The sequence below is a fragment of the Lissotriton vulgaris genome, chromosome 12, assembly GCF_964263255.1.
Source record: "Lissotriton vulgaris chromosome 12, aLisVul1.2, whole genome shotgun sequence".
NCBI classification, from domain to species: Eukaryota; Metazoa; Chordata; class Amphibia; order Caudata; family Salamandridae; genus Lissotriton; species Lissotriton vulgaris.
Window position 1 is genome coordinate 738,444,976 of NC_141700.1, and position 24,555 is coordinate 738,469,530.

At 44.9% G+C, this 24,555-nt stretch overlaps 1 protein-coding gene across 1 annotated transcript in view; it reads left to right on the plus strand.

Annotated features, from left to right (window-relative positions):
* Window positions 1-24,555, plus strand: part of LOC147678465 (vomeronasal type-2 receptor 26-like) — a 74,097-nt gene that overhangs the window by 43,070 nt on the left and 6,472 nt on the right. Inside the window, exon 4 of the mRNA XM_086946585.1 lies at window positions 8,726-8,849. Coding sequence (XP_086802711.1) covers window positions 8,726-8,849 — 124 coding nt within the window. The remainder of the gene's footprint in view (window positions 1-8,725; window positions 8,850-24,555) is intronic.

The following is a 24,555-nucleotide window of genomic DNA, read 5'->3' on the forward strand; positions in this document are numbered from 1 at the left end:
AGAAGAACGGTTAAACACTTGGCTCAGTTTGTAGTGAAACAAACAGTCATTCCTTTAACTATATGGTGATTTAGGTTCAGCATTAGGAATAACTTGTAGTGAAATTAACAGTGAGTTTATTCAATCTGTTCATTTTGTTTTCATCTTGTTTCCTTTTGGTAATTATTACTTTGCACATTGTAGGATTAGTTGTGGGCTTTGCGTTTTAATTGTTTGGTGCACAATTGTATGCTGTTTGGTGGTTATATGTACAACTGCAGAGTCACATACTGAGTTTGTTCATCTGTAACACATGCAGTGATGTTTGAGGTACATTACGTGTAAAGTTCCCACATTTTATTTTACAATCCGATATCAGTCTCATCTTGACGTTCAGTATTTATATATATATTGTATTGTTCAGAACTTTATCAATGTCATCCTGGGAGAGAGATCGCTTTGTGCTTGCTTCGTATTCTGAAAACAAACTGAGTTCTATGTTTTGTTAGAGCAACATTTCTTTCCCAGGCTCTGTTGTCCTGATGGACAATATGCAAAGTGTGCACCCACCACCACCATTTTTAGAGCTTCCAGGAGACCCACCAGTCAGGTGTAAATTGTGGTATAGGAAATGTACAAATATTTGGGGGGCGGTGGGTAGAAATAGATTTGTAGCAGAACATAAAAGGTATGTACTAGAACATATGTTAAGTAACCACACGGTTTGATTACTTTAGTATCTTTATTAAGATAAAGATAGGAAGAACAGGTAGTGCCAGGAACACAACTGGAAGGCTCCACAGTCAGTCAGCAACTGCCTGAACCTGGAACACACCTGCATAATACATTCTAATGCTCTAGCACACGAGCCTTAAAGAGAAAGATACAATAATAAAAGAAGCAACATAACACATCCCCCCCTTTACAAAATTACAAAGAACTAAAAATAAAATAAAAAAAAAACAATAAAACAATAATGAAAAGATAATAACACCTTGAACAGTCATTCCCTAAAACTCACATGACATAATCATTTAACCACAACGGTAGCGTCCTCTTTCTCTTGGTACAAACAGTATCTTCCACCAACCCTGACTGCATGTTCCCATTTGACTGCATGTTCCCATTATTGCCACAAGCACCATCCACCAAGGCTTGGTTCACACCACCATCCACAGCTAACTCATCCACCGACCCTTCCCCTTCCCTTAATTGAGAAGGCACAGCCGAGACATCCACACTACAAGGACCACTTTGAGACTGTACATCATGCCTCTCCTCCAAAGCCAAACGAGATTACAAATCACTATTTTCAAAATAATCCTCCACCCAATCAAAATCCTTTACTACATCATTACTAGATTCTATCCTATCATGGTCCAAACAGATATCAAACGCAAAATCCTTAAGATTCCACACTTTTCCGTCATCCAACCTAACTGAGTTTCTAAAAACTTCAATTACCTGCTTAGCCACATAAAACTTGTTCTCACCCTTCTGAATTCTAAAAGGTTTCTTAACACGAATCCAATCTCCAATTTTGACCTGGGTATCTTTAGTACCATGAAGTTTGTCATAATAAACTTTGCTCTTAGAATGTACATTTCCTAAATTCTTCTTTACCTCATCAATAGACCAATTTTCCAACTTACCTTCAAACATCCATCCCGGGCCTAACTTACACCTTGGTGACCTGCCTCTCAAAATTACAAAAGGGGATAACCCTGTACTATTATGCACAGTAACCCTGTAAGACCATACAGCCTTCTGTATTTGTACCTTCCAATCTAGCTTCTTATTAATTGCAGCTTGCAAAACTCCTTTAATTACTCTATTGAACCGTTCCACAGTGCTGTTACCACTTGGATTATACAGAGCTGTGGTCTTATGTTTAATTCCACATCTTCCAAAATAATCTTGAGCCAAATTCGACAAAAATTGCACACCATTGTCCGTTAAGATGTTAACTGGTAACCCTTCCATTGTAAAAATCTTGTCCAAAAACTTAAGAACAGTTAGGGTGTCTACCTTCTCTACAAACTTAACCACTGGCCATTTTGAAAAAAGATCAATAGCAACCAATCCATACTCTCTGAGTTCCCCCACCGGACCAAAAATGTCCACAGCAACTGTCTCCCAAGGAAAACTGGGAATTAATCCCTCACTCATCATAGGTTTCAAAGTCCTTAAAGACTTGTCAGCAGAGATACAAACCAAACATGCCCTCACAAAATCTTCTACCTCCTTATCCACCTTGGGCCACCAAAACAACTTTTTGACAGCTACTTTAGTCCTGACTATCCCAAAATGCCCTTCGTGACACATTTGTATAATCCTTTTCCCTAAACTCATCGGTGGAACAATTCTGTCACCCCTTAGTAATACATCTTTTTCAAAGGACAACTCCAAGCGTACTTCCCAAAATGGTCTCAATTCATCGGCAATAAACCTCTCCTTAGGCCAACCTTTGCAAATAAACTTAGATATATCTACTAAGATCTTATCCTTACCATGCTCTCTAGCCCAATCCTCCTTACTAATAGCAGGGACACCAGAATCCTGAATCAGAGCCACACTAAAACTTCCCCATGGATCATCTACACATTCCTCCAAAGGCGTAGGCAACCTGGATAAACAATCTGCCACTACGTTATCCCTACCTGGCATGTAACTCAACTTGTAAATATACTCTTTCATACGCATCGAAATTCTTGCAAGTCTGGCTGATGCTGTTGCAGTCCCTTCTGTAGACAAAATATGAACCAACGGTTTGTGGTCCGTTCGAATATGTACCAACTTGCCCCATACAAAAGCACGAAAATGCTCTAGAGCCCAGGCACAAGCCAGCGCCTCTCTTTCTATGATAGGATATCTTCCCTCAGCTGGCGACAAAGCCCTGGATGCAACCAGAATAATCCTTTCTTTTCCATCATCACCCATCTGCGAAAGCACTGCACCCAAACCCTTATCACTTGCGTCTGTAGTAAGTAAACAATCCAAATTGGGGTCAAAACTTGAAAGTGAATTCACTTTCTGAAAATCCATCTTAATCTCAACAAACTCCCTTTCACACTGTTTGGTCCATTCAAACCTCGCATTCTTCTTAAGCAAGGACCTAATGTTATAAACTTTCGAAGCAAAGTTTTTAATGAATTTTGCGCAATATTCCGCCATCCCTAAAAATGATTTGATCTCTTCTTTAGATTTAGGGGCTGGCGCAGCCAAGATATTCTCAACCAAGGAGACTTTAGGTCTGACACCATCCTCACTGATCACATGGCCAAGGTAAGAAACACTTCTTTCACCAAATTTACATTTTGTCAATTCCACTGTCAAACCAGCAGAGCTTAAAACCTCAAACACTTTCATCAACTTAGCGTCATGATCCTCGTTGTTATTTCCAGTAATGAGAACATTGTCCTGGAAAAAACATACACCCTCCATTTCACCAAATAACTTGTGCATCAATCGCTGAAAAACAGCTGCCGCTGACGCCAAACCAAAAGGCATCCTCTTAAATTGATAGCATCCAAATGGCGTAATGAACGCCGTGAGATGTCTTGATTCTGGTTCTAAAACTACCTGATGATAGGCAGCAGAGAGGTCAATCGTTGAGAACCATGTTGCCCCTCTTAAAGATGAAACCATCTCATTTATTTTTGGTAAGGGGAACCTTTCTATGACAATGTTTTTATTCAGATGGCGTAAATCGATGCACAAACGAATTTTTCCGTTGGGCTTCCTTGCGACAACAATCGGAGAAATCCATTCCGACGTGTCCACATCCTCAATGACCCCCTCAGACAAAAGTCCCTGAATTTCTTTCTTCACTTCCTCCCTTATTAACATTGGAATAGGTCTGACCTTATGTACTTTTGGCTGAGCATCTGTCTTAAGCATAATCCTGTGTTCAAACCCTTTCAATTCCCCCAACTTTTGACTGACAACTTTGGCAAATTTACTCTTTAAGAGATCCTCTATTTTACTGCCTTCATCTAGTACCAGCACTTTGTCTTTACTATTTGGATCTAGAATGATATGAAGATTTTTCTGATCATACCATCCTAATACAGATGGCCCCTTCTTTGCTATATATCATTTTCCTCTTGTCATCCTTCCTTTAAACAAAAACGAGAGCCATCTGAATCCTAACAAATTTATCCTCTCACCTGTGTAACCTACCGGACTCACATCAGATGCATTCAAATGATCCCCTATCTTGTGTACAAATTTCTTTTTCCACACCTCTTCGTTTACAATGGTATATGGGGAACCAGAATCAGCATACACTTTAACCGTTACACCACCCAAAGACACGTCACACATTGGTTTCCCCTCCATTGCCTCATCGCTAATATTGAGCATATAGTTTCCTCTTACATTCTTTATACACTCATCATCATCATAATCACTTTCTCCTGCATTCGATTCCTCACTCCAAATACATTTAACGTTACTACGTCTGCGACACATTTTACTAAAATGTCCAACTAATCCACATATGCCACACTTCTTCCTTAAAGCAGGACACATCTTGCTGAAGGCCAAATGTTCCCGGCTGTCACAACGGTAACATCTCCTTTCTTCTGTATTCCTATCTCTTCCTTGACTCTTGAATGGTAGGCTAGTTGATTTCCCTTGGAACTGTCTGTTTGTGTTTTTTGAACCACTCTGGATCTTAAATACTGCTAAAGTTGTTTTTTCAGTATCTTTCACTGTATCTTTAATCACGTTGGCACATCTACCCGACATTTCAGATTTCCTCATAATGGCAAGTACGTCATCTAACTGTGCGTCTCCATTCACCCATAATCGGTCTTGTATAGGCGAATTGTCATTGTGCATGACCAGTTGGTCCCTGATAAGATCATCATGAAGATTACCAAATTTGCAGTCAATTGCCAATTTTTTTAAATCGTCTAGCCATTCATCTACTAATTCTTCCTTTTTTTGCTTCCTTTGGAAGAATTTATGTCTTATTACACCAATGCACACCTTAGGTGCAAAATACCTGTCCATATCATTCAAGGCATTTTCAAAGTCACTTAAATCTGCATTCACAACTTTTTGCATACGTGAAAACGTTTTTAAACCCTTAGGACCAAGTGAATGCAATAATATTCTCTTCTTCTGTTCAGCCTTCATTTTCCCTGCTTCATCGATAGCACAAATGTAATTAGTAAAATATTCCTTCCATTCCACCCACTTGATCTCTGGTTGTGATCCCGTGGACCAGAAAGGTTGTGGAGGACTTATGGTAAAACTGTGTTGAGCCATTCCCTCTTCAGTCTCAGCCCCAGTCTGATCACCTCCGTCCATAGAATGAGTTTCTAACAAAACAAGTCTCTAGACTCCTTTTCTTTTATTTTTGTTGTCACAAGTAATAAAAAAAAAAATTATTATTACAATATTTTTTTTTTTTAAGAAAGTGTCCCGACTTCCTCACCTGTTCTTTCCGTATATTATGTATATTCCACTCAGTAAAATTTCCGCCAAATATATTGTTTCCACAATTAAAAAATCAAACTCCAGCTCTGAAGAGATCGTGTCCGTGTATTTTTTCCTTTCCGATGTATTATACAGATTCCTCCACCTAAAATGGCTGCCACGCAAAGGTCACGCTACGTGACCTTGCCCCATGACATCATCACGCACGTCGATGTCCTAAGGTTCGTAGATGGCTGCCAACACTCGCGCAGGAAACTGTTTACACTCGCGCTGTCAACACTCGCGCTGAAGGCTGTTCACACTCGCGCTATGGCAACTTCAAATGATGCAGGTCAGTTCAATTGACCCGGAAAGTACTACTAAATAGTCTTTCCTACCTTGTGAGTGCCATGGACAGTGCGCGCGAGGAGTAAATAGTTAAGGACACGATGATACTTCCAAAAAAAAAACCACAGTTTTCTTTTTCCTTAAATTCTTTGTTTCCTCCAAAAAGCTCCGTTTTCTTTCTCCATTAAATTCTTTGTTTCCGAATAATCCCGGTTTCCCTCGTCGCCACTTGTTAAGTAACCACACGGTTTGATTACTTTAGTATCTTTATTAAGATAAAGATAGGAAGAACAGGTAGTGCCAGGAACACAACTGGAAGGCTCCACAGTCAGTCAGCAACTGCCTGAACCTGGAACACACCTGCATAATACATTCTAATGCTCTAGCACACGAGCCTTAAAGAGAAAGATACAATAATAAAAGAAGCAACATAACAACATAATCTAGGATGTGAGGGGCAAGCTGCTCTTGAGCATTTACCACTGCTAGAAACAAAAGAAGGACAATATGTGTTAGATGAATTTCAAGAAGCTATGGCAAGGTTGGAGAAATAGTTTGATGTACAGTGTAGCATTGTGGTGTCAAGACATACATTCTTTACAAGGGAAGAACAATCTGGTGGGAGCATTGATGCATTTGTTGCGGTGTACGCATATTGGTCTCCGACTGTGAGTTTAATACTTTTACAGCACAATTGATATGTGATCGGATTGTTGTCAGGTGCAGAGATGAAAAAATGCATGAGAAACACCTTACGTTGAAAAATCTTTTGTTACAAGAGTAACAAAGGATTTTTCAACGTAAGGTGTTTCTCATGCATTTTTCATTGGAGGTTGGAGCATATTAAAGGTTTCAATCACATGATCAAGGTAAACGTTCAAATCACTCCTATTAAACCTAAATTGCGTAATATCCCTTTCAGTGTGAGAGACGACGTGACAGATGAATTGAGGATGATGTGTTTGGCAGGAATATTTGAGCCAATTGAATCTTCCCGATGGCTTTCACCTTTGGTCGTAGCACAGTAGAAACCTGGACGTTTGAGAGTTTATGTCGCTTTATGAAGTTTAAAAAAAGAAATATGGGTGGATTCCCATCCTTTACTGAGAATAGGTGACATAGTGTCAAAGTTTTTTGGGGCCGAGGTATTTTCTAAGATCGATTTAGCATTGGCCTAACACCAAGTGGAGTTAGATGCTAATTCACGTCACCTCACTGTATTTGTATGTTCTGTGGGGACTCTCCAATTTAACCACATGCTATTTGGCTTGGCCTAGGAGGCTTCTGTTTTCCAACGTATCATTAAGAAAGTGTTGGAAGGGCTGGAGAAGACTGTTGTGTTCCAAGATGACATTTTGGTTTCTGGGAAGACTAGGGAAGAGCATAATAAAAACGTAGAGAGTGTGTTGAGTAGACTGCAAGAAGTGGGGATTGTGATAAACAAGCACAAATGTGTTTTGCTATTGGGTCCATATATTAACTGAGACATTTGATCTCTTAGGATGGAGTTGAATCATATCCAGGGCCTATTGAAGCTAGTGTCAGTGGACTAGTGTCTAGCTCGAGCAATCTTCCTCCAATCCCAATCAGAGCGGCGGGGAAGACGGCGTGTCAGACCGCGCTAAAAATTAGAAAGCATTCCACTCTCTACCCTTAATTTCTTGCCCTGGCTGTCTCTCGTGGGAATGCCCGGGTGCTAGGCGAAGGGGCCTGTATTCTGCTGCCCTCATTTACACCTTTGTTACAGAGGCTTCCTCACAGGAGACTAGCCTGATTCGCAGGTCAAAAAAGCAGGGAGCGACCGCCCTCCGACCTGCTTTCCCCCCTCCTACCCCCTGCCCCAACTCTCCCGCGACCCCGAAACACTGGCTGCGTCCTTCAGTGCTCTTTGCACGACACTCCTTGCCCTTACTATATTCTGGCTCCCCTCCGGCGTCATGGGCCCCTAAAGTCACCTTTTTAGGAGGCCGGTGTTCATAAATGGGCCTGAATGCAAATGAAATTTGTTTACACCTGTGACGACCCTCGCAGAACAGAATCATCACATGCCTGTCCAAGACCAGTGGCCATCGCTGCTTCGCACATGCTCACTGCCCACTGTGCTGAGAAGCACTTTCGTAAAATACCCTCTGGCTTTCAAATTCACACTGGTGACCCAAAGAAATCCTTCACTAGTTCAGAAAGTGCGAGTGAAAAATAAAGATTAGGGAAAAAAAGTAAAAAGGTTCAATAAGTGAATGTTCCTATGAGTCATGATGCTGTAGTTGCCATTTATTGATTTTTGCTAATATTTAGCTTTTCAAGATGCCGAACATCCCTCATGCAGTGGTAGATTAAAAGTTTGCTCAGCGGTCCAGTAGTTAACTGGCTGCTGCCACCCCCCCCCTCAACCCCCCAAAAAAATAGCGAATGGAGGCGTGGAGAAGCAACAGAACACTGCCATATAGAATAGAAACAAGCATTTGATATGCAATAGGTTTAAGTTATTGCCATTGTAAACACCAATGCCTTTTATTTATGTTTTAAAAACCAATACATAAATAAAAGGCATTGCCATTTACAATGCCAACAGCTCAAAATGCGAGGCCTATTGCATTGCAAATGCTTGTTACTTTTAGTATGAATTGTGCAATTGGTTATTGCTTAGCTCATTAATGTCATAGCTTATTTTGTTATGTATTTCTTTGTTTTATGTACACATTTTATGTATCATGCATATATATTTCTTATTGTTATAAAGAGAGAATATGTTGTATTATGTCATTCTCTGTGGTTAAAGTCAGCTCTATGTCACCTATTGTGGCATAGATGTTCTAAAGTGGAATGTTGGGTGGAACTGGGTGGTTGGGATAGTTGGTCTCCAGGGGGGCTGTGGACTCGGAAGACAAATAAACATGTGCGTGTTTATACTACAAAAACCTACATAGATAATAGCCCTGAATTTTCCTCTCCCTTTCTTTCTCATCCTCAGGCTCCTCGTTCTGCTTGTAGTGAAAGCTGCATTCCTGGTTATTACAAGGCAGGGCAAAGAGGGCAGCCAGTCTGCTGCTATGACTGCCTCCCATGCTCTGAAGGAGAGGTGTCAAAAGAAAGAGGTATGCATGTGTCTTTTTTTAGTGCCGGCTAAAGATAGTATTAAAACGGTCAATGCCATTGCATTTGGCGGGTGGTTACAATGTCTCATAAGTAGTTTTCTTATTATGCTGCAGATGCAATATAACATGTAGAATGTAAGTCAGAGCGATTGTGTGTTTTTGTTATTTACTGAAAAAATTATATTTACCTATCTATGGCTTTTTATTTAGAAAATGCGACCCATTTGGATGCCTTAGCCTCTGTAAAAGTGTCTGCTCTTTCTACTTGCATCCTTGCATGTTAATTTATTTAACGTTTCTGTCTTGATAACATGTTTTAGGATTTACTGCATTTTTCTTTCACCAAGTAAAAATGTGCTCTCACAAAGGCATAGAGGCAATAACAATACTGGCCCTTACTCAAGTATCTTCCGTACAATATATTGCTGGTCACACTCAGAGTTGTTTTAGGGCAAGGGCAAAGTGGGGTCTGGCCCAGGGCCCCAGCCTTTTAGGAGCCCCCTGAGAGACCCAGCTCTGTTCTGCTGAGAGCCTTGCCCTGGAATAATTCTTAAAAAAGTTTTCCTTTAATTTGTTTTTAATGTGGATTATGTATTAGAGTCTATTACAGACATTTTGCAGACACAGTTTGTGTTTGTTTCATCCATAAAAAAGTTTTTTTACATCAAAACACAGTACCTGACATATGAGAAATGAGAGGGTGTCACAGAGATTATTAGTGATAATATTAGTGAATTGCCGTTTTGGTACAATATTGAAAATACATGTCATTATCCCTTAATACTAGATTTAAACACATTTTGAATTTGGAAGAGTTTGCCTGTGCACTGTCAGTGTTCTGGCTAAAGAGGGCATGACAGAGCTGAAATTGGGTCATATATTCAAAGCTGGTATGAACAGGTGCCCCCAAAATCCGTTTGAACCAAGGCCCGTAAAATACTTAAGATGTCCCTGGTCACACTTAATTTCACAATTTGCAACACAAACTTCATATTCTGACTCCTTTTCAAAACACTCTTCGTTGACAACTTAACTCTATTAATGCAGTCTGTTCAGAACATGGGCTGTATTCCAATTGGCTGAAGCCCAGGTTGTCGCTTCATTGTGGTATTTTCTTTGACAGCTGGGGTAACACATTTGAACAGGGGATTAGATAGAAATAATTCGAAGTCCAATACTAAGAGAAGAGATGAAGAGTGAAAGTAATCCACAATAAGCAGCCAAGACAGCCAAAAATATGAGCTGTCTTTATCATGTTCATCCTTAGGAGAATTTTGAAAAAGTCATAAAAACATGCTTCATTAGAGGAGTAAGATAGACAGAAGAATAACTCAGTTTTATGATTTTTTTTTAAACAATATCTGTATTTCCATGTAATGGATATTTCAGTAATCTACTTTAGTAAGAAGAATCCACTTGTCCCATTTGGTGCTGTGCAGTAAAGTGTCAAAATCTGGCAGTGTTCTCATTATATCAAACATCTGATAAAAGCCTTTCCCATTATGCCAGGACTCATACCAAGTCAGAGTTTACCACCTTTCTGATTACCAAATTCAGCCCATACCTTGGCTATATAGACATCATATCCTTGAATATTCACAGGCTCTGCAAATGCAGAGGCTCTATTTCTGATGGGCTCTGTTCAGGCCAACTTTCTGATTATAGTAATGCTTTGAATTGCTACCAGTTTTATGATGCCATAGCTCTGTTTATAGGGGATTTCAGAAACGTAATTGTTCTTTGTTTGTTTTCTCTAGATGGGTCTTACAACTTGCTCTAGCAAACCTAATTCACGCATTTTTTCAGATTCACAAAATGTTATTGTAAATTTGCGGTCCACGGCCAAAGTAGCTAGCAGGCCACAGTCTGACTTTCTGCACTTAGCCACATTATATAATACAAGGGAAAATTACTTAATCTCCACGTTAGACCTGTCAGCCTTAGGGTGGTCTTCCCCCAAACCTATTGCCTTCAAGACTCCTATTTTTGCTGATCTTGTTTCTGTTGGCCTTGGGACTCTGTGCACTTTACCTCTGCTAACCATTGCTAGGGTTCCTGTGATCTCTCCACTAAACATGGTCCAAATGGCTTATACTGAATTGACATATTTAAATTCCTTGCAAGTCACTAGTAAATTGGTCCCACATGTACCCAGGGCCTGTAAATTAAATGCTACTAGTGGCCCTGCAGTACTGATTGATTTGTGACACCCACTTAAGTACCAGTCTAAATGTGTCTGGCTTGCCATTGCAGCCTGTGTGTGCAGTTATAAATTGCCTTTTCGACCTAGCAAGATAACCCTCTTGCCAGGCCCAAAATTTCCTTTTTAGTATATATGTGATCACTAAGTCATGCCCTATGCAGTCTAGAGGGAAGTATGTAGTGAATTTCAAAAGTGGGACATGCATTTTTACGTTTTGCATGTCCCAGTAGTGAAAAACTCCTAAATCAGTTTTTCAGTCCTGCAAGGCGTACCTCTCTTGTAGGATAACACTGGTTTACCATATCACATTTGACAAGTGATATATTTCAATTGGAAGCAGGTGGACAGTTCAAATTTGGTGACAAAAGAATTGTAATTAAAAGTCCTCTTTAATGGTAAAGTCATATTTCTAATCACAATTCTGAAAGTGCCACTTTTAGAAAGTTGGCATTTTCTTGTCCCAGCAGTTTGTTGTCTGCAGCCTGTATCCTGAGTTACATGACTAGGAGCTGTTAGCATCAGGTATTCTGTATTGTTCCAAGAAAGTGAGACAAAGACGTGCTTGGTGTTGGCATGATAGATCACTCTCAGTTAACGAGGGGTAGGATCAGTCACTAACCACATTTGCACATCACAAAGGCTGCCACACTTGTCTATTGTGATCCCAGACAATCTGGGGCCAGGGCAGGGAGGCAGGAAATTCTAGGCACCTCTAAGGGAGGAATCTTCTAGAACCTGCTCCTACTTCAAAGTGGACAACAGATATACATTTTGGAAACTAACTCTTCAGTACACACCTGGACGTGTGGAAGACTCAGAAGAAGGATTGCTGTGCTACTCTGCTGCAAGAAAGACTGGCACCCTGCTCTGCTGCCCACCTGCATGAGTGAGAAGGACTGGGTTGGCATCTTGAACCCAGGACCATCTGAGTGACTGCAAGAGCTAGTTGGCTGGCTTCCTGAAACCTCAGGGACAGAACAGACTTCCTCCATCTTCAATCCAGCACCTGGACTCTGCCAGCGGTGAGTCCTACCGTCCCAGAAGGCGCTACCCCAGTCCTGAACCCTTGTAAGTGGGCCTGAAAGTGCTCTGCTAGCCGAGCTGTCATCCCAGCAGAACCAATGCATCAGAGCCACTGTGCGATGCACCTCCTTACCAAAACTGTTACGTGTAAAGGGAGAGACTGGACGAGAAGTCCCTTGATCCCTGGGAACAGGATAGCTAGCTTTACACTAGCCTAGTTGGAGGGTGAGCTGGTCCCCGGACCAGTGCCTCATGCTTAAGGTGGAGGCCCTGCTCATCAACCTAGACACACCCGTGGCTGGCACATAACCCACCTCGAAGGGCAGAAGGGTTCTGCGTTGTTGGCTTTAATTCAAAATAGTTCATTACGGGATAGTTTGCAGGAAGGGAATTAGGATGTCCTGCATAAGGGTTCAGATTTGCCTTCAGGAACTTTTTTCTCAGTGGCTAGGGGGTGTCCAAGAGTCACCCCGCCCACTGGCTAGGCTTTACTATAAAAATAGCACCTCATCCCTAGCTCACGAGAACACATCTGAATCTGTGGATGAACAAAACAGGCCTGGACCTGTTGCCTGCGATCTGTGTGGAGATGTACTCCCATGTGTACCCAAGATTGAGAAGTTTATCCCAAGGATCAATTGGCTGACCTCCTGTTTTTCTGCAAGGGCACATCTTTTTACAAGAGGCCTTTTCTTGGATTGACTAGCTGACTAGTAATAACTGGACCTGTACCTGCTTCATATGTGTAGAAATAAGTTCATGGCCCAAGATATTTCCCAGAAGGCCACTACAGCTTGCACCATCCACTGTCTCTGACAGCATTGAGAAATGCCAGTACTGATGCTACATGCGAACTATCAACATTGAAAAGTGTGCTAACTGGGACTATATAAGTTCACCCAAGGTTGTAAGAAAAGCCTGTGTGCGCTGGTAATTTTTTGTGTGTGTTTATTGACTTGTTAAAGATGTTACTTATGTGCCCCAGTAAAAGTTAGTTTAATGAATCACTGCACATAGGCCCCCCGTAAACATACAAACTGACTTTTGATTGGTGCCTTACTTTTTATGCCTCTTTTTGTTCTAAAATTTAAAAATTCATACAATTGGTTTCCCCTTGGATTCCAGTCATTTTGGTGTAATCTTTCCTATTATTATTTTTCTTAATTTTACAAATTGGATGTGGGATTTTCATTGTGTTGTATTTTGACGTTTTTAATTTCTAAATACTTTACACACTTTTCTTTAAGTTAAGTCTAAAGCCTATTTGCTTTGTGTCCTAATTAACAGGGATTGTGCCCAGGTATATTTATTGAATTTGTATGTTGATTCCTGAAATGATTTTGAAAGTATTACTTGGGAAGTACTCAAATCTTTCCCAACTAATAATTCATCTGTTTTAGTAATTAGGGTAATGGACTGGGGAGTCATGTTGGGTTTGGCAGAGTAGAAGTTTCAATCTTGCATTTATCCACATCATTAAAAAGTGAGAGAAACTTAAATTTCCGATAGCCCATCCAACACAAATCTGCCAGTGTCACGGCATCAGAGTATCCATTGTATGTAGAGCGTGCCTACCAGCACATATTTTTCTTGCCCCAGATCTCTATGTGAGTATTAGCTGACCCAGGCAGGCACGAAGAAAAGGCACCAGGGACCATTATTTTCTTTATTTTTGAATCAAAACTTCATTTTGGAGTGTTGTTTCTGAAAATTAAAATACACAAAGATGGATGGGTTCTGACATGGCAGGGTCATTTTCAGCAGAACGAGCTAAGAACTTTCTTTAATAAATAAAACTAGACCAAAATTACAAAAATCCAATTAGTAGAACTGGGCACATCAAAATCTAAAGATTTGAGAAAAATAGCGCCAAAAAAGCCCACAGCACCAACTGTGAATATCTGCTTGTGCCTGACTGGGACACAGTGACAAGTTCAGGCCGACCACAATGGAGCGCAGGATGGCTACAGCAAACCAGTTATGCCCTCTGACTAAACTACCTCAAATCCTGATTTGCGGAGCATTGCAAGGATCCGTGTCAAAGATGCTTCACGCAGCCAAAGTGATGCGTCAGTTCCGAAATGCGCCTGCGATGTGGGGACCTGCAATGTTATCAAGATACTGTTGATGAGGCTTTCAATGTGATATCCAGTGTTAAGAGCACAGCGCGCAGTCGGGGCAATGTGTCAGTTCTGAAGAGCTTCAAGGCTGCAATGCGAGTCCGGCATTGTTGTCGAGGCTGCTGTCAATAAGGGATGCAAGGGCCTGTGCCAAGGATGTTCAATGCAGTGGTTCCAAAGAGCTGCCATGTGATGCACGTCTTTGTAAAGAGTCCAATCCATGCAGCAGCGGAGATGCATCGGTTCTGCTCGGGTTTGTGCGGCACTGCACAGAGGACGTGTTGGTTCCGCTGGATTCACAGAGGCTGTCAGAGCACCTTAAACCCACTTCCAAGGGCTCAGGACTAGGGTGGCACCACTTGGCAGGGTAGACTCACATATGGCAGAGTTTAGGTGCAGTTGCAAGGTTGTTGGAAGCCTGTTATGTCCCAGAAACTTCAGATTGGGAGGCCTGCCAACTAGCCCTTGGAGTCCCTCAGGATTATGAGTTCAAGAGATGCAGGTTCAGTCCTTCTCACCTAAGCTAGAGAACAGTAGGTAGCAACTCAGCACAGCAGGGCAGCAGTTCCTTCAGACCAGCAGTCCAGCAGAGTTGCAGTCCTTTCAGCAGAACAGCAGTCCTTACCTCTGAAAGAGTATCCACAGGTCCAAAAGTGTCCTGAAGAACTGGTGTCTGAGGTCGAGTATTTCTACACAGTTGGGACTTTGAAACGGGGAGAAGCTTCTAGAGGCTCGCCTTTGAAGTGCACAGATGCCCTGCCTTCTTGGCCCAGGCTCCAGACTAACTAAAAGGGATATGCAGCATTTTGTGTGGGGACAAGACACAGACTATTCACATGTATGTGGGGTTGTGTCCATCTCCTCCCTCCCATCCTGCCAGTAATGGCCCATCCAGTCACACCTAAGCTTCACATTGTGCTGTCTAGGAGGAATACACAAAGTCTAACTGTCACTGCAGAAATAGGCTACAGGCACCAAATTGCTAAGGTAAGAAATTGCCAACTTTCTAAAAGTGACATTTTCATAATGGTAATTTAAACTTAGATTTCACCATAAGCTAGGTTTGTCTTTACAATTCCAGAGACACCAAACATGAACTGGTTACCTTTTTACATTTGGAAATGACATAAGATGTAACAACATAACTCCAATGTTATCCAATGGGAGAGGTAAGCCTTGCAGTAATGAAAACAACGTTAGGAGTTTTTCACTATCAGGACATGTAAAACTTAAAAGTAGATGTCCAAACATTTAATTACACTGCATCCTGCCCTATAGGATACCTAGGGTCTACCTTAGGGATGACCTGTATGTATTAAAAAATATGTATTTTTTCAGGTCGAAATGGCAGTTTAAAACTGCGAACACAGGCTCTGCAAAGGCAGACCTTAGACATGTTTAAAGTGTTACTTAAGTGGGTGGCACAACCAGTGGTGCAGGCCTACTATCAGCATTTAATTCACAGACCCGAGGCACAGGTAGTGCCACTTTACTAGGCACGTATAAGCAAATGATATATGCCAATTGCGTAAAAGCCGGTTGTACCATGTTTGAAGGAGAGAGCACAAGAACTTTAGCACTGGTTAGCAGTGGTAAAGTGCAGAGTCCTAAGTTCAACAAAGATACATTGAGCCCAAATAGGATGAGGAAGGCAAAAGGTTTGGGGATAACCCTAAAGAAAGGGTGAAGTCCAACACATACCATTCTACACATGCATGAATAGATACTCCAGTCATTCAAACCAATACACTATAGGCAGATGGTCTTCTGAATGGTAACTTATAATTGTAATTTAAAGTGTTCTGCCAGGGCCAAGTTGCTAACCTTTATATTCTCACTAAAATACCCTGGAGCACCTGCCTCTGTCCTGTAGAAATTGTTTTTACACGAAGCACCAGAACACCATTCAGTCCAGTGGCGCTATGTAGGAATAGTAAATAATGGATAAGACACACGCTGACCTAGGTACATTTTCCTTATTTAGGGAGAACAGTTGCACATTTTCAGGCCAATATTAAGCAGAAATATTGTACCCAAATACACCTGTTCAAATTCTATTTGAATACATATACTTCTTCTAACCAAATGCTAAAATAAGATTTCTTGAGTACAGGGATAAAGAAAATTGGAGACACAAATTGAGATAAACAATAACTGAACAGGATCTTAAGTACAAACTAGTCCTAAAGATAGGACTAACCAGAAGAACATAAAAGTATGTTTTAGAAACATACAGAGCCTTTAACTCCCCCAACCTGCTAGTGTACATAATTTCTAGAAAGAAGAGGGTCTTTAAGGATAGGCAAACTAACAACATATCTTTGAGGTGATGAAAAATGGAGATTCAGAAACATTAAGCACCAAGGGAAAAAATGACTGCTAACTAAGTGACACCAATGGAGGAAGCAGGAATAAGACAGCTCAAGAGGTTTTACAAGAAGAGGTATTTAAGCCTTCATTGGGAAAGACTGCTCAAGGATCTCAAAAAGTCTTCATGGCCCCACTATGACACAAAGGGCATCTAATTAGACCATCAAACAAAGCCATCCAGCAAAAACAATATTCCATTGAGCCTCACACCACTCAAATTCAATAGGACAAATATTCCTCAGACAATACCAAAACTGAAATTAGGTGCCTTCCCGTAGATGATATCAAGGCTGTATCATGAAGAAATGTGTGGCTCAGAGCAGATATGAGCTCTTGTTGCAAGTCAGATAGAACTACTGTAAAAAGGCAGAGGAAAGGGAGCAATGCAAAACAAGCCCTCGTGATGATAGAGATCTAGGAAGCATCACCCCATGCAGCAGAAAGAGACAGTACCATGATTTGGACTTGCCATAATACCAGCATTAAATAATATATATAGAAAATCCCTGAGACCAATAAAAAAAAAGGGTGCACATCCGTGAATCCTGTAGTGTCCTGCAGGACACGTTCTAGTGTTTTTCCATTTCCTGTAAGCCAGCCACTCCCTCGAGGGCTGGGCACACTACACCCCCTCACCCATCCATCACGGGTGTGACGAGTCACGTGACCCCGCAAATAAAAGGGCCCGGGTGCACGTGCTCGTGGCCAGTTTACCCACCTAAGAGTCTGTGTCAGTGTCCCTCATTGCAACGTCATGAGGGCCTTAGGCCCGACACTACATTGGCGACGAGGCGGGTAGCTAACCCCGCATGCCTGCCACTCGGCGCTTCACCATTCCTCGTGTGGGAAAGGAGTTAAGCCTGGTATGCAGCACCACGTTGCTTGTTGTTCTTGGGGGAAGAAAAGGGACGTGCCTGAGAAGCGGCACTCCACAACGTTTTCCCACAGCCCCAGCGACTGCAAGGGGGATCGGATGCATCGCCGTCCTCCGCAGTCACAGAGCTGCCACCAAATCTAGTCGTGCCCCCACCCGACGTCTGAAGCAGACTAAGGAGGCCGGAGGTCCAGGGCAAGCACCTCACCACATCGCCACAGTCCTCGCCAGTGCAGCCAGCAGGAAACATCGGGCGTGAAACTGCCTCCCCTTGCCCCAGCACAGCTACCGGGGACTGCTGTACCTCTGGCACCAAGGACAAGAGGGGAGGCGACGCTGTCCCGGTGAGAGCCTGCCGCACCTCACCCCCGCCGCGTGATAGGGAGAAGTGAGCGCAGATCCCGGTGAGAGCTGCCCGTGTCGAGGGCACCCCCAGAAGCCGGTGAGGAGCACGTCCGATGGCCTGCAGGGTGTGTAAAGAGCCCTGGGCCTGCGAGGACGCGGCGTCCGGGTGTCCACCCCGGTAAGGCCTGCCGCCCTGCCTGCCAGGAAACGAGCCCCGGAGAAGAAGTGCGGACCGGACTGTGCCCACCTGCGCCAGCCGCAACGGTGCCCAGAAAGAAGCGACCGACCGGAGCCCACCCGCGTCGACCGCCACTGAGGTCCCTCGCCACGGAGCGCGGCCCGGCCAGAGCCCACCTGAGCCGGCTGCGATGTGACCCCCAGCAGAGAGAAGCACCGGCCGGGCGGAGCCCACCCGCCACGGCCGCAACGAGAGAAGAGACCCGTAGGTCGAAGGTGAGCCCGGGGGCGGTGAAGTGCCTGGGGGCCGCGCTAGCGTAAAGCGACCCCCTCAGCATTGTACAGCAAAGCGGAGCCCACCCGCGGCCTGACTACAGCGACCCCCTGCCCCGCCGCGCAGCATGCGACAGGCTGCCCCAGCGGCGGAAGGAAAGTGCCCGCAGCGCACGGAGAGCCGATAAAACTACATAGAGCCAGCGGAGCCCACCCGCGGCTGGTCGGACTGTCACCGACACTTCTCCTGCGCAGCCCGTAGAGACTGAGGCCTGCTGCGAGGGACACAGAGCTTCCCAAAAAAAAAAAAAAGGAAAATAAAAGAAGCACCTACCTTGTCCCCAACGGCTCTCCGCAAGGCACACCTCCCCGCCAGTCTGCAGACCTGCGAGAGCGGCTCAGCAAGAGCGCCTAGCCTCACACTAAAGCAGTGCGCCACCTGGTGGTCCGACAACGCACCACACCAGATACTCCCCACGGAAGTCTGCAGCTCCGAGCACAGCTGAAAGTAAGAGCCTGGCAGCGCTATCTGACCGGCGACGGGACCTAAACACAAAAGACAGTGTGTCTACACACATCTGAAGAGCCAACCAGGGGCCACAAAGGCTGCCACCAGCCGAGTCGGCGCGCAGCAGGAACAGCACCCGGCAACAGTCGCCTGTTTGCACAGCACTGGCATAGGCACCAAGGACACACCGCTGCGGCGCAGTGCCAGTCCCACCGTAGGTCCCAATTCCTACTCTCTGAAGTGAACCCGCTGCATGCCGCAGGCACCAACCGAGCCCCCAGCGCTCGCTAGTCCCTCCGAGCCCAGGCACCACTCAAAGCCTGCATAAACGCACCACAGGTCTCCGCGAGACCACACAGAGTCCACCTCCCCAGCGCCAGGAGCAGCATGGTACCTGCATCAGGAAGGACACAGAGCTCCAGCGAGAGTTACCCCCCCTCAAGGCTGCCTCAACGTCACCCACACTGCATCAAAAGACAGTCACTGCGTGAAGCCCTGCGCCGGGCACAGCAAAAAGTGACCTCAATGAGGAATGCGCAAAGAGTGGCCCTCTGCACCCGCAAGTTGGAATAGCCAGGACGCCTTCGAAGACAGCAGTCTACAGGCAACCACCACACCCGAGAGCCCCAAAGGGCCCGCCCGGCCGCACCAGCCTCATATAAGCAACAGCACCGCCTGCCACATCTGCAAAGCCCGCAGGAGAAAAGGATAAACCCTGCAAGGATCTGAAGCATCAATACCGAGGAGGCTGCAACACAAACCTCTTCATCACAAGGAGGCCAGCCACAAACGGCATCCCCTCAAAGGAACTATCCCAGTCGACAGTGCAAGAAAGACAGGTGCAGAGCACACACCACACGTGGCCACCCACTGCCACCACCAGTGAAGAGGTAGCCGTCACCCACCCCACTGGTGAACAGCCGCAAGCTACAACGCAAGCACCCCAAGTGCCAGAAGAAAACGTCCACAAACGAGACCCAGCACTCAAAGAACACGCCAAGCCAGAAGCGCGCAGGAGGTCGCGCCAGTGGACCTGACGGCACAGTCAGTACCCTGGAAACATCCCCGCACAGAGGCACTGCTGCACGCAGGTTGGAGGACACACACACCTCCACCGCCACAGCGAAGCCCTACATTAGGCCGAAGACCACCAACAGTGCCCTCCCTCGCACTGCCTCCAGATGGAGTCGGCAGTGACCCACGACGGGCAAGAGAGGAGTCGCACACCCCACGTGTCAGGCCGCCACAGCACCATGTGCTCCAACAAATAGCGACACAAGACCGGACGTCACGTCGCCCAGCAAGCAAGAAACACGTCACCAAGTGACTAGTCCAGACAAGCACGCCTGAGCAAAGGCGGAAGCCGGCGCCACGACTGCGCCGCCTCGAGGTCCACACGCAACGCCCTCGAAAAAGAAAAAAAAAAGAGTGACAGACCTGTCACCCCGAAGACCGGACTAGCACAGGTGGGCTGAACAAGACCACGAAAGGGAGAAGACCGAGGACTCGCAGCCAGCCAAGAAGCACACCCTGACACGCCAGACAGCCACCAAGGCGGACCGACGTCCCAGGACGCAGCGCCACGGACAGACCAAGCATGAGCCGCAGTGAGCGCAGCCCACGTCTCATCCCAACGTTTTCCCAGGCGACCGTCCGTCCCCGCAGACCGACGTCCCAGGATGCAGCGCCACGGATAGACCAAGCATAAGCTGCAGCGAGCGCAGCCCACGTCTCATCCCAACGTTTTCCCAGGCGACCGTCAGTCCCCGCAGACCGACGTCCCAGGATGCAGCGCCACGGATAGACCAAGCATAAGCCGCAGCGAGCTCAGCCCACGTTGTGTCCCAACGTTTTCCCAGGTGACCGTCCATCCCCGAGCGTCAGCAGTGTGAGTCGACCAGCATCCGTGCTCCTGTCCTCTGGTATCAAGGGTGGAGATCAGCCCAGGGTGTCCGTCCTCCCACCGCCTCAAGATGGAGTTGGCAGTGAACCCAAGCCAGGCAAAGGAGGATCCCCTCACTCTACGTGTCAAGCCGCCATAGACACTCCAGCTCAGCAAGGCGGAGGCACACGGCTGCCAAGTCCACCTAGACATCCAACACTCCCAGCAAGTCACCACCACCTGTCATCCCAAGTCACCACATGGCTGGCTACTGCCATCACGCCAGCCGTCATCACCTGCGTCAAACAGTACCACTCCCAGAAGATCGGCGGACTGGAGTCCTGCACAGTCACCACACCAGCAGTCAATAGAAACCAGAGGCCCCCTGTGAACCTGGCATACACCGGAACCAAAGCAGCAAAGGCAAGTCTAGTCCACGACTCATGCACCCGTGGGAGTTGGGCGGTTGACCAAGCAACGGCTCCTCCGCGGCCCTGCAGCTGCCACCAGCTGGCATACAAGCAGCCCTCAGTGCAGCCCTCCTACAGTCCCGCAGCAACCCCGACAACGGGCCTCCCCAGGCGGGAGAGCGAGCAGAGACTCTGCCCCACCGACAGGTATCCGGTCACAGCCCAGCCGTTCAACAAGGACCGTCGGCTCAGCCACACCTCTGTGAACTCTCCTGTAGGACTCCATCCATTTTGGTGACGCAGCTCACTACCATGAACTGTTAGAAACCACCACGGACCATCACGGACGTCAGCCAAGTGGAGACCAGGCAAAGCAGCAAGACACTTCACCATCAACGAGCTGTCGGCATGCAGAGGACATCTCCCAGCCAGCGGTCGTGTCCTGAGGCCCTCAGGTTAAACTATGGGTGCCCGCCGAGAAGGCTCCTCCGCAAGCCAAGCCACCAATCCAGGTCTGCTGTCATCCTGCCACCTGACTCTAGAGACTGATGGACCCTGTGGTAACTAGTTAATTGTTTTTATCCCCCACAGGTTTGGACTAGCAATTTATTTGTTCCTCAATAAAGTTGGGGAGGAATGTAGTGTCCTGCAGGACACGTTCTAGTGTTTTTCCATTTCCTGTAAGCCAGCCACTCCCTCGAGGGCTGGGCACACTACACCCCCTCACCCATCCATCACGGGTGTGACGAGTCACGTGACCCCGCAAATAAAAGGGCCCGGGTGCACGTGCTCATGGCCAGTTTACCCACCTACGAGTCTGTGTCAGTGTCCCTCATTGCAACGTCATGAGGGCCTTAGGCCCGACACTACAAATCCTTTATCTTAGGCACAGTCTACGAACCCAACCCCACTAAATAACACCTGACTCAAACTAAATCACAGGTAAGAAGGAAGATACTGTTCATATGATCTTTAGCCATGATATATATGCTGCAGTTGTGGTAGGTGTTGTGAATACATTACAATATATTTAAACATGTTTGGAATGTATTTCTCCCATGCTCGTGCTCTAGCCCACACACTTCTCCTTTGCTTGGATTATAAGCAAGAGAAAATATAATGTTCCTTGGAGAAAACTGTTCTCTCCCTTAACTTCTTTTGCACCAGCACAGCTGCATCTATGTTCCCTAATATAGCCTTAAGCTTCACTTGTCATGTAAATTAGCATGTTTTTTGTGTATCATATGGGATCGCATTTCGCCTCGGAGCACTTCAGTACAGTCATTTTCTATGGTGTTGGTTTACTTCTGGAACAGAACTTTCTTGGGAGGATGCCTATAATTATGCCATTGTATCAAATGAGGGGTTTTGTCCTACGGGGCCAGGCTGGACTATATACGTTTTAGAAAATACAAAAGTGCCTGGAATCGAGTTTGATGCTGTTTTTATTATTTTACAGCGAATCAGAAGCTTCTGGTAAATCATGGAAGCTTCATGATTTACCAGAAGCTTCTGATCCGCTGTAAAATAATAAAAACAGCATCAAACTCGAGTCCAGGCACTTTTATAATTATGCCATGGCACAGCAAGGAACCAGGGTATGGAATCAGTGTAGGGTATACCCTGCAGATGGTGTACATGGGCAAGTGGGCTTTGTGACCTGCCATACACACTTGTGTTAGGATGATATATATTTGAGTTGTTTCTCCAGGTTCTACAGCAGCATGGCGACGTGTCTTCTGAACCTCCACCTATCTAAGTCAGCTGAAGAAGTGGAACTTCAACAACCAAAAAAAAGGAGCGCTTCAATGTAGTGAGTTACAGGAAGGCATTCAAACAAAATAAACTCTGTATAGCCCCTGAAGTGTAACACCATGGGAACTTATTTTGCACCTTAATAATCTGCAGTATACAAACATATAAAAACACATCATTTAACAATCCAATGTTGATTGTACATAAATCATGTACATAAATTCGAACCTCACAAATAATTTTGTTTGAAAATTATAAACAAGAAACGCAAACATGAATTCTCCTGTTGTAATTACAAACCTGAACCCAAAGTGATATCAACTCTATCTTCGTTCAGACTCTAGGTCAGGAAGCAGTAAACAGTTCAATATAAATGATGCATGTTTCGGTGGACTGTAGATATTCTAAAAGACTACCATCTTCAGGACATTTTTGTTTTTAAACAGCCAGTTATGTAGATGTCAAGAACCATCAAATAATGTTTTCTCTTAAGTACTTCTCAATGACATCAAAGGCCGACCTCTGTCTCTCCTGAGTGGTCACTAAACTTCACAGTCACTGTGGTACTCATGTTTTCTTTAAACTTAATCTACATAAGTTATTTAAGTATTTCTTATATAGATATCTCTTTTACAGCTGTTCACAGATACATTCAGGCTCGCCTCCATTTTTTTAGCTCCTGTTCAGCAATAGAAGTAGAAAAACATATTTTTTTGCTTTTGTTAGGCAGAAAAAGGCTCGGCTCACCTTCTGTACCAAGTTTACTCCAGTGCGAATGAGGATAGAAAGCAGGAGCCACTAGCTTGTGCTCTCACTGAAACCTGTACTACACTGGCTGGTAACTGTCCCTCATATGTAATAGTGGGCGACTGTTCTAGTGTGTGAATGGTGGTGTTTACTGGAACCCAAACAATTGTCTAGTTGTTTTTCGGCCGAGCTTAGAGGCAGCGCATTAGCAAAGGTCTCTGATATTCCCTTTAGATATGGCATTAAATGCTCTGTCTAGATTACATTAAATTGGGAACTTGAATCCTTTTTAGGTTATAAAGAGTATTCCACCTTGCCTCATGTTCAATGGCTCATGTGCTTCATTATATCCCTGTTCCATTGGTGTTTCCCAAAGACCTAGTTCTCTTAGTGCCATCCCTATCGCACAGTACTTGGTTAATTTGGTTTGTCACTAAGCTCCTCCTTTGCCTCCATTGTTTTCCTTTCACTTATTCTACCATGTTCATCTGTGTCCCCCTCATTCTTTCTCCCTCTCCTTCTTTCGTCCCTCACCCGCTTCTCCGCCATGCTACATCTTTGTCCTCCCTTTCCACATTAATATTTTGTTTCCTTTAGTCACAACTTCTGTTTCCATTGCCTTTTTTTCCCTTCTTTGTTCTTTCGGCCCAGCTGCTCCTCTCCTCCCCTCGCTCACCTTTTCCTCCTGTGTGACTTGCTGCCATCTTTTCGTCCTGCCCTCACTTCTCTCTCCTCCTTCCCATTCTTTCTTCTGCAGAAGGAGTTCAGCTCAGCTGTCACCTGTCTTGTACTGCAGTCCCTCTGTATTGTTTTCTAGTTCTCACACATGATCTCGAATCTCCGAATGCTCTCGCAAGTTGCAGCTCAGTGTTATCTCAGCTTTGCAGCCTGTGCTGCTGGTATGTACCAGTGTTATAGAATGTGAGGAAATGCAGAATGGAAACGTTACATTTGCTTCCTCTGCATCCCTTAAAAGAACAATATTAGGCCATCTGGTAACAAAACACAAACACCTAGAT